Genomic DNA, 13000 nt, shown 5'->3' on the forward strand with positions numbered 1-13000 from the left:
AAAAAGGAAAATGGCTATCGTTGTAATAATGCAAATGTAAACTATAATTTTTTGTTCAAAAAGCTTTGGCTTAAAAAAATATTTTTTATAGACCGTTTTAACATAATTTTGGTATTTTTTAAAAACGAAGTCCGCCTCGGTATATTTCCTGAGCTGCATGGTATAAATCGCCGCTCAATCCCGGCCACACTTTCAGTTGGGACATGGACAGCGATCGCTCGGTTAAAAAGCTAAAAATGTCGGTTTTACACGAACTTAAACAAGTTACCACAATTGTGGCTGACACCGGCGACTTTGAAGGTAAACACCATCACCAGTTATATACTATACTATAGGCTGAATCCGATTTCCAAGTAAACGAAAGTAAGCTGCGACTGAATCTCAAAGTTCAAGCGTATGTTCGGAATTGAGGTAAAGAACCATTAATTTTATCTTGGTACAGTCCAGTTGTATCTTTTGTATATACGAAGATTGAACCTGATAAGTAAAACCATAGAAGAAATCGGAGATCCTACAGTAGGAGGCACTGTTATCTGCTAATGTGAAGATCAAATAGAAGTGAAAAGTAAAAGCCCCAGCACTGACTTTAGTTTGACCTTATGTGCATACGTGTGTTAGAAATGTGACCGCTACGACGGCCTGTCCCAGTGATAAGGTTTCGATTCCGAAACCTGCTCAGACAACAAAAAGTTCAAAGATATTTTGGGACACGCGATCGAGAAATAAAAGTTCTCGATCGTGCAACAGGTTTTTGGGAGGCAATCTAAAACTTGTAATGTCATTACCGCTGTTATTATTATAAAGTTTCAAGTAATAAGAAACCACAAACTTTTTTACTTCAGCTATTAACATATACAAGCCCACCGATGCCACGACCAATCCGTCTCTTATTCTGTCCGCTTCCTCCATGGAGCGGTACCAGCCTCTGGTGCAGAAAGCAGTGGATTACGCTAGGAAAACAAAAGGGTAAGTTATACTTCCGTTTAATTTAAATGTTAGTATTGGGGAACCTTCAAATTATAATAATAAATTTGGGTGATGTCGAAGAGTATTCCACAAAATATATATTATATTTAATTGCTTACTTTTGGAAACATTTGAATTGTTCCCCTTCACTTTTTCCAGATCCGTGACTGACCAAGTTGCTGAGGCCATGGATTACCTGTGCGTGCTGTTCGGAACGGAAATTCTCAAGGTTGTACCTGGCCGGGTTTCCACTGAAATCGATGCTCGCCTCTCCTTCGACACCAAGAAGAGTGTGGCCAAGGCCCTGAAGCTGATTGAACTATACAAAGCTCAGGGAATCGGCAAGGAGCGAATCCTGATTAAGCTGGCCTCCACCTGGGAGGGCATAAAGGCGGCTGAAATTCTGGAGAACGAGCACGGAGTTCACTGCAACTTGACCCTTCTGTTTTCGTTCGCTCAAGCTGTAGCTTGTGCCGAGGCTGGAGTGACGCTGATCTCCCCCTTCGTGGGCAGGATCTTGGATTGGTATGTAGCCAATACGGAAACCAAGAAGTTTGAGCCCCTAAAGGATCCAGGCGTCATCTCCGTCACCAATATCTACAACTATTACAAGAAGTTCGGCTACAAGACCCTGGTTATGGGCGCCTCCTTTAGGAATGTGGGAGAGATCAAGGCCCTGGCCGGGTGCGATTTGCTGACTATTAGCCCGGCGCTTCTCAAGGAGCTGGGCAATGAGACCGAGTCGGTCACAACCTACCTGTCTGTAAGCAATGCCAAGCTGCAAGACATCGAGAAGATAACTGTGGACGAGAGCAAGTTCCGTTGGCTGCTCAATGAGGATGCCATGGCCACCGACAAGCTCTCGGAGGGCATTCGCAAGTTCGCCGTAGATACTATTAAGCTGGAGAACTTGATTAAAACGTATCTTAAGTAGAGTTTCCTCAGATGGTTCCCGCTGGCTGGTGGAGGATAATTGTGTAGCATTTTTTTACACATCCGATTTTACCCTTTAATAAATCGTACAATTAAACAAGAAAGGAAGCTAACTTCGGGAAACCAAAGTTTAACTAAGCCAACAAAAAAATGTCTTAATAAATTATTTTTAATTGTGAATAGGAATGTATGTATATGACTTTTGGCAATCACATGCTTTATCTTATTTTTCTTTTTGCCATTATGATCACTGAATTTAATATTTAAAAAAAAAACTTCTGACTAAAACTATAATACCATTCTTTGAACCGATATTATATATATTTTTATATGACAAATTTTTCAACAAACCAAAATTTGAAAAACTCATAACTAAGCCAAAAGAGCATTAATTTTAATGCGAAAAGCTGTCCTATGCTAGTTTTTGTTAGGCTAATAAATCTGCATACTTCATTTAAAATTTAAAAAATTTGAAATTTTTGCCAATTTTCGACAATTTTAATTATAAAATTTGCAAATTTTGAAAAAAATCCGAAAATGTATTTTTCAACCGGAGATGGCTAGGTCGACTCAGCTGTTGATGCTGATAAATAATATATATTATTTATAGTGTCGGAAATGACGCTTTCACTGATTAAAATTGCAATTGCTTTAATATGATCTTTTCACAAAAAACTTATAGTGTTGATATTTTAAGAACAATAAATGTCTTGAAGCGCATCACAAAACGTTAGTCATATTATTTAATTCGCAGGAAGATTAAAAATACTTTTTATGAGATAAGTATTTTTAAGATAGTTTTGTTATTCTTCCTACCCCCGTATAACAGTATAAAAGTTTATTAAAGGTGTGAAGTAAATAAGCAGAGTTGGCAGCCCTCTCAGAAGCAGCAGCAGCAGTTGGCAGGCCCTAGGTTGATACATAAAATAAAAAATATATAAAAAGTGAGTTAGTACTGGTATTAAAAGTAATTTTAAGTAACAAATTCATTCAGTGCAAACCCGCATTGATCATGATTATTGGGATTATTGAAAAACGGTCGCTGTCGTGTCAAGTGCGATCAAATTAGCTTTTTCTGCACCTCCGAAAGTGGCTCCCCTAACAGAACCGAATCGTGCACCTATAGTTTTAGCCCGAAGTTGCTCCCATGAATAAAAATGTTCGGTAATTCACGGTAAACAATAACCATTGTCAAACATAGGGAATAATTCGCGCACAGCTCAATACCCGTACATGCACGTAGTGTACGTTGTACTGAGCTAAGCTGAGCTGACAATTCGCGCAAAGATGTGATTCGCGGAGCAAGACTTCCTGTCCCTGACGTCGTCCTGCCTGTCCTTAAACCTGAAATCAGTGAAAAATCGTTCGCGCATGAATATTCCAAATACTATCAGATATGTGGTATAATATAGTTTCCCAAAGTGTCAAAGAAATGGCAAATATTCGGAGGCGCGGAGCACATACATATTGATATATGTACATACATTTATTTATGTACATCCATCCATTCACACATGCGAACCCGAGAACTTGTATATATATCGGAATACATACGCACGTATATACGAGTAGATACACAACGATGAGTACACATATCTGTGCAATATATGTACATGCTAGATCCCGATGAATTTATATGTACATATATTTACATTAAAAATCTGCATATGTATGTACATCCGTTCGCCCGTTAAGATATATCTTCGTCCAACTCTTTCGGACATCGGACAGACAGACAGCCATAATTAATAGATTAAATACTTTTACGCGTGCATGTGTATATGTATACATTTTTGTGTATATAATAAATTCATATTTGACTAAAAGTTTAATAAAATGTTCGCTCAAAAATATTCGTACATTTTCGCAAAAAAAAAAAAAAACTGGCTGTGTATACAAAAAATATTCACAACCCAGCCATCTGAATTTTAACTGCTACGAGACGAGCCTGCAGATGAAATTATGTTGGTATCTCTATGTATGTACATATATATGTATGTACATGCGTACCTGCACCTTTGTATGCGCGAAAATTCCACCCGCCCTCTTCTTCACCTGTTACACTACGCTGCTGAATTCCAATTCGCCTGACCCGAGAATGTCGGATGTACGCTTTCGGAACGGGCTTTGGGCATCGGTACGGGCGTTGCGTGGAGTAATTTTTGATTTTGATTGCACTCGATAACGGGAGCTAGCATGGATTTCGGATTTGGATTCGAATTGGGGGTCCAGTTAAGAGTGACGTGACTCATGGGACATTCGTGGGCGGGCAAACTTTCAGAAATGTCGCCAAAGCCAAATTCAGGGCCCATTATTTATGTGTATATGTGTTTCCTTTCGGATCCATTTAAACTTTACCATTGGTATTAATAGCAAAAAGTGTTGATTGATACTAACTTGCAATCCAGGCTAAGTGCGAACTTCTATAAGAACATCTTTTAAACTATTAACCATTATTATCTACTTTTTCAATGCCTAGCCTGCAGCTCAGATCAGTGGAAGCGCTGAGTTGAACGGTGGTGCCACTGGGATCCGCTAGCCGTGAATTGTACATAAGGACATTGTGTATAAAACTCGGAAAAGTCTCAGCTATACTGGAGCAGAACGGAGAAAACACAAGGGGTGCCGAGTCACCCGACGCGAACCAGGAAAACCGTGCGACGTGTTGGTGGACCCCGTGGGCTGCGATGGGTTGCTTTGGGTCGCCCACCTCGAAGCAGTCGTCGTCGGATGTGAACTCCTCGGAGGACTCGAAGAGCCAAAAGCGCCGGAGCGATGCAATATCTAGACAGTTGCAGAAGGACAAACAGCTCTACAGGGCCACGCACAGGCTGCTCCTCCTTGGAGCCGGTGAGTCCGGCAAATCAACTATAGTCAAGCAGATGCGAATATTGCATGTCGATGGATTTTCTGAAACAGAGAAGAAACAGAAAATTGATGATATTAAAAAGAATATTCGAGACGCTATCTTGGTAAGTTTTCCCCGAGTAGTAATCGATTTTTCGAAATTTTGTATGAAACTATAAAAATCTTCGTCTATCTGCAGACTATTACAGGAGCCATGAGCACACTTAATCCACCTGTAGCTTTAGAAAAGAAAGAAAATGAACCCAGAGTGGAGTACATTCAGGATTATGCATCTAGTAAGTTTATTTTAGTTACGTATTCTTCTATTACTAATTCATGAACTTCTCTTATATCCACACAGGTCCGGACTTTAATTATCCTCCTGAATTTTATGAACATACAGAAGAACTATGGAAAGACAAGGGTGTTCTTCAAACCTATGAAAGGTCGAATGAGTATCAATTAATCGATTGTGCGAAATAGTAAGTATTGGCGTCGTTATTCAACAAAAGCTTTCGATGTTTTTGTAGCCGAATGTCCGAATGAAGTTTATTCTTAAAAGTCTCTCTGAAACATGAAAGCAATCGTGTACATCACACTTATTTTAATAGCTTAACTGTGTGTTTTTTCTTGGAAATGCACCAATTGCCGAAGATTATGATTACTGGTTGGATTGAAAGTATGCATCTAAAACCTTTGAGTTGAACTGTGTGTCTAGATTTACATTTCTATGAAAACAAAACGCTGTACTTGTTGCTTGAGCTATTAATTCTTAACCCAGTCAACACATTGATAAATATGTGTAGCCTATAATTCTTTTAATTTTTAGTACAATATTAGACTTCTTTAAGCTCGTGTAATTGCTTCTACCTCAAGCTTGCCAAACAATATTTTAATCATTATTTATACATCTTATATTTCACGTATTAAAGCTTCCTGGACCGAGTTAGCACAATCAAGAATCCAAACTATACCCCTAATGAGCAGGATATTCTTCGGTGCCGTGTTTTGACTTCTGGAATATTTGAAACAAGATTTCAAGTTGACAAAGTAAACTTTCAGTGAGTATTTGTCAAAGTGTTTGAATTAATTTCGAGCTAACCGGTACCTTACCTCCCCTACCCAATCGTACTACGTGTGTAGCATGTTTGATGTCGGAGGACAGCGAGACGAGCGTAGGAAATGGATTCAATGTTTTAATGATGTAACCGCTATTATATTCGTAACTGCGTGCTCAAGTTATAACATGGTTTTGCGTGAAGATCCCACCCAAAATCGACTTCGAGAATCTTTGGATTTGTTCAAGAGTATTTGGAACAACAGGTGACACGTGACTCTTGCATAATTAATGCACTTGTGACTGATGAACACTATATACTAACACCGCCCCTGTTTTCTTTGTATATTTTTTTACAGATGGCTTCGCACGATTTCTATTATACTATTTTTAAATAAGCAAGATTTGTTAGCAGAGAAAATTAAGGCTGGAAAAAGTAAATTGTCGGAATATTTCTCCGAGTTTAACAAATACCAAACGCCAAGTAAGTAAAATAGAAGAACTGCAAAGTCTAGCATCCTAGCAGTCATTAAACAAATACATTTGGGAAGCGCATCCGATTCGAATGGAAGACTTCGGCCATGACTTGACTCAAAATTCCTTCTTCAAAATTGAAACGCATTCATATTAACTTAAGAAATTTAATGGATAATATATTTTTGTCTAATTTCAAATGTGCTGTCGACACAGGTGACGCAATAATGGAATCCAATGACGACCCAGAAGTAATACGAGCAAAATATTTCATACGAGACGAGTTTCTGGTAAATATACAAGGGTTTTTAAAATATTAGTTTCGCTTTACTTTATATAATGATATTTCCGATTGCAGCGTATATCTACCGCTAGCGGAGACGGTAAACACTATTGCTATCCACATTTCACATGCGCCGTTGACACAGAGAACATTAAGCGAGTGTTTAATGATTGCAGAGACATTATTCAAAGGATGCACCTTCGTCAATATGAATTGTTATAGGTTATCCTCCCCCCATCGCCGTAATGCAAGTAAATAAAAAAATATTAATGACTTACTGTTTTAAATATAATTATCAAATGTAATTTGTATTTAAATAGTCCCTTGATTAAAACAAAACAAAAAATTCGCTGCATTTAGAATCTGGTATGACCTTTCACAAAAACTCAACATTAAAGAATAAATAAATAAACATGTTAATAACAAGTACGAATCGTTTTATTCACATTCAGTAAAGTAGGTGAGATGAGGATGAGCTTTGTTTACAAACTATCTATATAATCCCTTGACATGAAGCAGTATTTTAGGCGTGACGCGATCGATTCGTATCCGTGAGCATTTATAATCTGAAAGTCCAAGGGTGGAGTTGTCGTCACTAGACAAGCTGGTTTAATATGCTGAAGCTGGCCGAGGCCTTGTCGATTTCGTCAAAGTTCCTCTTTAGCTTGCTGCCCCATGCGGCGCTGTCCTTGCTGTATATGGGGTCCATTCTCACCAGGTACGGCACCATGTCCCGGTGATGGCTGTTGCCACCGATTCTCCGATCCAAGCAGGATTTCACATTATACTTGGCCTTGTAATCCAACTGACACTCGTAGCAAACGACGGTCTGTCCATTTGCAGCGGAAATCAATCTACAGAAGAAATGTGTAGGTATTTAACAAACAATTATAGTAAATTAGGAAGGAGAGATGGATCTGTTATATGATATGCCTTAACATCGGTTTAATTTTGAATAGTTGATATGTGTGTGACTACTCACGTACAACTGTTATTTGGCTTGTGGTTTTTAGTTTTTATATCCATTCTGGCGTACTTACCTAACTATAAATGGTCCATCGTATTTCTTTGAGCCGGCTTATGAGGGTAAGAGCATATTGTATTATTTTTTACTTTTAGAAGATTTAAGATTTAGATTTAGATTTCGGTTATTTACAAATTCCTTTATAAATGGCAGCTGGCTAGAGGGTAGTAATAGTTTGTACAATTAAAAAATAAAAGTCGATTATAAATGCAATAATTTATTAACAAATAGTAGCTACATCATTTTATATATATATAAAATAAAGTCCCATTCATGCTCCTTATTTACACGATATTCGATACGGTCAGAGGAAAGGTTTTTAGTCGGTTAATAGTTGTCTACTTTCAGTCCTTTTAATCAAGTGTCCTCCACCAATGCTGTCTAAGCCGCGTTTCGACACTTGTCGCGCAAAATGTTTGTTTTTAGAAAGAAATATGCTCATATTTCGAAGAAAAAGCTTGTAAAACTCATTAAAAAAAGGCGATGTCGGTGAAAAGTCATCGTTGTCAAAAAATCCTGTTCGTAAACTTTCGCTGTTCCCGTAACCAAATTGTTTTAATGCTGAGATATCTGGTTAAAATAATAAGAAATTCAAAAATTAATTGTGTTATTTACAAACAAAATGAATATAATTTAATTATACATTTCCAGATAAAGATTTATTTAGCATATTTTTCGTTATCCCCATTTCAAAGGTTCAGATGCTGAACTAAGAAAAGGCTTATATGAAATGTTTAACGAAATATTAAATTGCAGAAATAAACACCTTGTGTCCTTATAAAATAATATCAATATTCTGGTTACCTTCACACAGGTATTTTCCATCCAATAATTCATCATTGGAAATATCCTAGAAAAAAATTAAGGTTTACTTAGACAATTGATTTATAACTTTGGTAGCCTTCATTTTCCACATTGAATTACTTTAACTACTTTAAAATACACTTTAAGTTTGGATAGTACAGGTACCTACCACGCTGGGTGCGGCCTGTATAAAGTTTAAAAACATCGATACCACCACAAAAACAATAAAAATATTCATATTTCCAGTTGTCGTCGATGCACTTGGGGGAAACAATACTCGCCGGAGTTTTGAAGAAGACTGTGCGCTTTATTCGGCCGCGATTCGCTTTATATCCAATTTTAGTCCTCGTACTTAAACAGGGTGGGGGAAAATATATGATGCAGATAACCAGCGACAGCTGAAAGACCCACAGGAGCGCACCCATTATTAACAGCTTAGTTGTGCGGTTTCCTTTATGCTTTTAATGCGTCACTTGCCACCATATTTCCAACAATTTGTGGTAAATACTCCGACAAACAGACCCGGAGTGGTGTCAAGATTTCAGCAAACATACGTGCATTCAAACCATATGCTCAATTTTATTAGATTTAATTTTCATTTATATAGTTTATATAGTTGGAGTTCTCTTTTGGTGTCCTTTGCTGTCGTCATTTCGCGCTTAATTGAGTTAAATAACCGCATAAGACTTGGATTTAACTTGAAAGTAACGTATTTTTACTTTGTGGTTGAGAAAATATTTAAAAATTGCGCATTATGGCTAGATCTCATTTCATTTGTAGTTCTTATTTCAAGTAATATATAATATAAATAATATTTTCGTTTTTAAAAGTTAAGTTTCAAGGCTGTAAAGTAAAGTAGATACTACATATATATATCCTATTTCTTCTAAATAATGTTATAAAATTCACTTTAATCAAAGATTTTTCATGCATTTTTTTAAGAAGATAGAAAATTTTTAATGAAGTACGAAAAATCCGTTACTTATCGAATTGGTCAAATTTAAAAAAAAAAAAGATTTCATGGATGTCCGATTATAGCCGTTTCAATACACATGTGTAAACAACAGAAAAAAGGGACCGTAAAAAGTTTAAACTTTAAGTTGTTCAAAATCTTTAACCGTATAAAAAATATATAATAAATTATCTTAACTCTTATCAAAGGTATAAAAACCATTTGAATAAATGAATTTGGGCGAGCCACACATAACAATCAAAAACGAGTGGGAATGGAACACAAATAGAGTTCACATGCTTGCTCTTTGCTCATTGTCATTGTCTACAATTTATGAATAAAATTTAGTTAAAGCACCTTAAATTTTCAAAAAAAGTAAACCAAATTGAAGCAGATACTTACAATTTTTAATAAGTAATTGAATATCTATGTTCCATGCTTGAAGTACCCTCAATATAAATTAATCGACTTTTACGAATGATACGAATCACCCTGTTTGAAATATAATGTTTTCTTCTTAAATTATAAAATCAGCACATATATTGCGAAATGTCACGATTTCTGCTATCTTCTCGGAGATTGATTCCGCAGGTAGGTCTCACTGCACCGTGCACATACTCTTATTGCCATTGTCATTATACAATCTCCTAATTGTAGTTGCAGCAAGATTTCTTGCTCGCCGGCTCATGGATTTCGACCCTGCAGCCGCACTCCCGAAGAGGAAAAGCTTCGACACCGATAAACATGTGTGTTATGTTTGTGCCCCAGCAAGAGGTATTGTTCATATGCAGGTCTCCTATTTGGGATTTTTCCAATATTTGCTATGCTTCTAGGCCTGGGTTGTAGAGCGGATGGGCCGCTTTCATAGGATTCTTGAGCCCGGCCTGAACGTCTTGGTTCCCGTGGCAGACAAAATCAAGTATGTGCAAAGTCTGAAGGAGATCGCCATAGATGTGCCGAAGCAGAGTGCCATTACCTCCGACAACGTGACGCTCAGCATCGATGGGGTGCTTTACTTGAGGATAATCGATCCCTATAGAGGTATGTGGGTGGTGATCTGCGAAATATGCTTTATGGTTATATCACCCGCTTAGCTTCCTACGGCGTGGAGGATCCGGAGTTCGCCATAACGCAGCTAGCACAAACGACAATGAGGTCAGAGCTGGGCAAGATGTCGCTGGATAAGGTGTTTCGCGAGCGGGAGTCGCTTAACGTCAGCATCGTCGACTCAATCAACAAGGCCAGCGAGGCGTGGGGCATCGCCTGTTTGCGTTACGAGATCCGTGACATTCGAGTGAGTACGATCCATCTTTGCGTCTGCACTTGTTTTTCAAAAAATTTCCCGTTTCAGCTGCCCACGAGGGTCCACGAGGCGATGCAAATGCAGGTGGAGGCAGAGAGGAGGAAGAGAGCGGCAATTTTGGAGTCCGAAGGTGTACGCGAGGCGGAAATTAACATTGCAGAGGGCAAGCGAAAGTCCAGGATCCTAGCATCGGGTTTGCTCTAGCAATAGAAAAAATAAGGATTTGTACTGAAACTGTCGTTTTCTTTTAAACAGAGGCCGAGCGACAGGAGCACATTAACAAGGCTAGCGGAGAAGCGGCTGCCATTATTGCCGTGGCAGATGCCCGGGCCCGCAGTCTACTGGCCATTGCCAAGTCTCTGTCCAATCTGGTGAGTACTTAGAGTAAGCTGGATAAATACTTCAGTTCCAGCTCAGGTTGTCCCCTGAAATCTTTCGTGAGCATTATACACACTACATAAACTTCATAAACTCAAAATCGGCAATGTTCCAACCGGAGTATGAACAACGGTTGCTGCAGCAGATGGCAGGCACCAGCAGCTCCGGTAACGCGGGAAAGCAGCAACTGGATCTGCGATGCATTCCCCAAAGGACAAACAGTCAGGCCGCCCGAAATTTTGAATTGCCGAACGACCTGAACCCAGATCATGCAGAGCTGCAAGTAAAGAACGACAAGGTGGTGTGCCACAGTTCTCCCTATGCCTGTCTGCTGCGCAACGAGTACCTGGGCACGAAGATCGCCTCCCTCGATCAGTGTAAGGTGAACGCTAAGATTCATGCAGAGACTGGCGACTTCAAGGTGACAGAAAACACGCGTCTTTACCGATATGGAAACCAGATAGAAAGAAATGAGTGTGAGTCTTCACTGCCGGCACTGCGAGTGCCTTTCGCAACCGTTAGCGAGCCAAGCCAGCGGCTGCTTAGTTGCTCGGCTAAAAGGCCCACCCGAAGGCTTTCGCGGGTCCCGTACAAGATACTCGACGCCCCCGAGCTACTGGATGATTTTTACTTGAATCTCATCGACTGGTCATCGGATAACATTTTGGCCGTGGGCCTGGGCTACTCAGTTTACTTGTGGAATGCAGTCGATGGCCAAGTGACGCGGCTTTGCGACTTCAGTCAGGAGGATAATCTGGTAACGGCGGTCAGCTGGCGGAACGGAGGCGGCGACGCCCATGAGGTAGCTATTGGCACGCAAAGTGGCCATGTCAGCATCTGGGATGCCGGACGGCAAAAGCAGCTCAACCGGTTGGGAGGGCATACGGCGCGGGTGAACGCCCTGGCGTGGCGAGGTAATAATTTAAGCAGTGGCTCCCACGACTGGTCCATCCTGCAGCGGGACGTACGCACGCCACCGCTGCATATTACGCGGTGCCTTCGGGGACATGTAAACGGCGTTTGTGGCCTGGAGTGGTCACCGTCCCTTAAGTACTTGGCCAGCGGTGGCAACGACAACAGGCTTTTGGTGTGGACGGATAATAGTCCAGAGCCCATCTATGCCTTCGAGGAGCACAAGGCGGTGGTGAAGGCTTTAGCCTGGTCGCCGCACAAATCGGGCCTACTTGCCAGTGGTGGCGGCACCACGGACGGTTATTTGCGCTTCTGGAACGTGCTTACCGGCAAGATGGTGCAATACATAGACACCGGTGCCCAGATCAGCAACCTGGCTTGGTCGCGTAATACCTCCGAGTTGGTCACCACGCACGGGTATTCCCAGCCGCAGGTTATTGTATGGCGCTACCCCTCTCTGAAGCAGGTGGTCCGCCTTTCCGGTCACACGCATCGCGTGATTTATCTGGCCGTCAGTCCCGACAACGAATCGTTGGTAACGGGCGGAGGGGATGAGACACTGCGCTTCTGGACAGCGTTCACCAAAATACAGCCTGCGAAAGTGCCTAATTCTGTGCTCTGCTTGAATCAAATCATCAGATGAAACCGATTTATCTACATATTCTTTTTATATTTTATAAATGTTTCGCTAAGCAAAATTTAAATGTTTTTTTTCGTGTTCATTGCAGGATGGACAGAATGCAGCATCGCTAACGTTGGCCGAACAATACATTGGGGCATTCAAGAAGCTGGCCAAGACGAACAACACCATGATTTTGCCCTCCAATCCAGGCGATGTCAACACTTTCGTGGCTCAGGCCCTGGCGGTTTACAATCACGTCTCCACCTCCAACCAGGCCAGCATCAAGTCTCCGGAGAACGTAAAAACCATGAACGCCTGCCTTAACACAAACAATGCGTCTGAGTACAACCAGTTAAACGAGGAGAAGAGCAGTGTGAAAATGAATATTGAATAAGGTTAAATAAAAAGATTGTTGCTATTACATCATCATCGTTACGTTATTACC

General features: G+C 40.2%; 4 protein-coding genes across 13 annotated transcripts; 3 read left to right on the top strand and 1 right to left on the bottom strand.

The window, feature by feature from the left end:
• The first annotated feature begins 195 nt into the window (after positions 1-195).
• Positions 196-2627, top strand: Taldo (transaldolase). The gene is made up of 3 exons (XM_020962373.2): positions 196-300; positions 843-966; positions 1126-2627. Exons 1-3 carry the CDS (start codon positions 204-206, stop codon positions 1898-1900), a joined length of 996 nt encoding a protein of 331 aa, XP_020818032.1. The 5' UTR covers positions 196-203; the 3' UTR covers positions 1901-2627.
• A 102-nt stretch (positions 2628-2729) lies between these two features.
• Positions 2730-6986, top strand: Galphas (G protein alpha s subunit). 6 transcript variants are annotated; one of them, XM_020962361.2, is made up of 9 exons: positions 2730-2843; positions 4379-4871; positions 4946-5042; positions 5108-5228; positions 5679-5807; positions 5890-6069; positions 6163-6287; positions 6485-6567; positions 6636-6986. In XM_020962361.2, the coding sequence occupies exons 2-9, from the start codon at positions 4587-4589 to the stop codon at positions 6780-6782; spliced, it is 1167 nt and encodes a 388-aa protein (XP_020818020.1). In that variant the 5' UTR covers positions 2730-2843; positions 4379-4586; the 3' UTR covers positions 6783-6986. The 6 variants fall into 6 exon arrangements, with proteins under 6 accessions (XP_020818020.1, XP_020818021.1, XP_086683988.1 ...); XM_020962362.2 differs by having other exon boundaries at positions 6494-6567; XM_086827862.1 differs by having other exon boundaries at positions 2816-3063; positions 6494-6567.
• On the bottom strand, positions 6981-8814 carry Orcokinin (orcokinin). Of its 2 annotated transcripts, XM_020962395.2 has the most exons (4): positions 8558-8814; positions 8389-8434; positions 7601-7637; positions 6981-7414 (listed from the first exon to the last, which is right to left on the bottom strand). In XM_020962395.2, the coding sequence occupies exons 1-4, from the start codon at positions 8624-8626 to the stop codon at positions 7156-7158; spliced, it is 411 nt and encodes a 136-aa protein (XP_020818054.2). In that variant the 5' UTR covers positions 8627-8814; the 3' UTR covers positions 6981-7155. The 2 variants fall into 2 exon arrangements, with proteins under 2 accessions (XP_020818054.2, XP_020818055.2); XM_020962396.2 differs by lacking the exons at positions 6981-7414; positions 7601-7637 and adding an exon at positions 7786-8154 and having other exon boundaries at positions 8558-8714.
• An 838-nt stretch (positions 8815-9652) lies between these two features.
• Positions 9653-12976, top strand: LOC110191500 (stomatin like 2). Of its 4 annotated transcripts, XM_086827856.1 has the most exons (8): positions 9653-9754; positions 9875-9931; positions 9998-10114; positions 10174-10381; positions 10435-10634; positions 10692-10836; positions 10899-11014; positions 12662-12976. In XM_086827856.1, the coding sequence occupies exons 2-8, from the start codon at positions 9890-9892 to the stop codon at positions 12947-12949; spliced, it is 1116 nt and encodes a 371-aa protein (XP_086683982.1). In that variant the 5' UTR covers positions 9653-9754; positions 9875-9889; the 3' UTR covers positions 12950-12976. The 4 variants fall into 4 exon arrangements, with proteins under 4 accessions (XP_086683982.1, XP_020818025.1, XP_086683983.1 ...); XM_020962366.2 differs by having other exon boundaries at positions 9752-9931; XM_086827857.1 differs by lacking the exons at positions 9653-9754; positions 9875-9931; positions 9998-10114; ... (2 more) ...; positions 10692-10836; positions 10899-11014 and adding an exon at positions 11038-11935.
• Positions 12977-13000: the final 24 nt, after the last annotated feature.

The sequence above is a fragment of the Drosophila serrata genome, unplaced genomic scaffold (assembly GCF_035046125.1).
Source record: "Drosophila serrata isolate PLE 108 unplaced genomic scaffold, ASM3504612v1 contig_184, whole genome shotgun sequence".
NCBI classification, from domain to species: Eukaryota; Metazoa; Arthropoda; class Insecta; order Diptera; family Drosophilidae; genus Drosophila; species Drosophila serrata.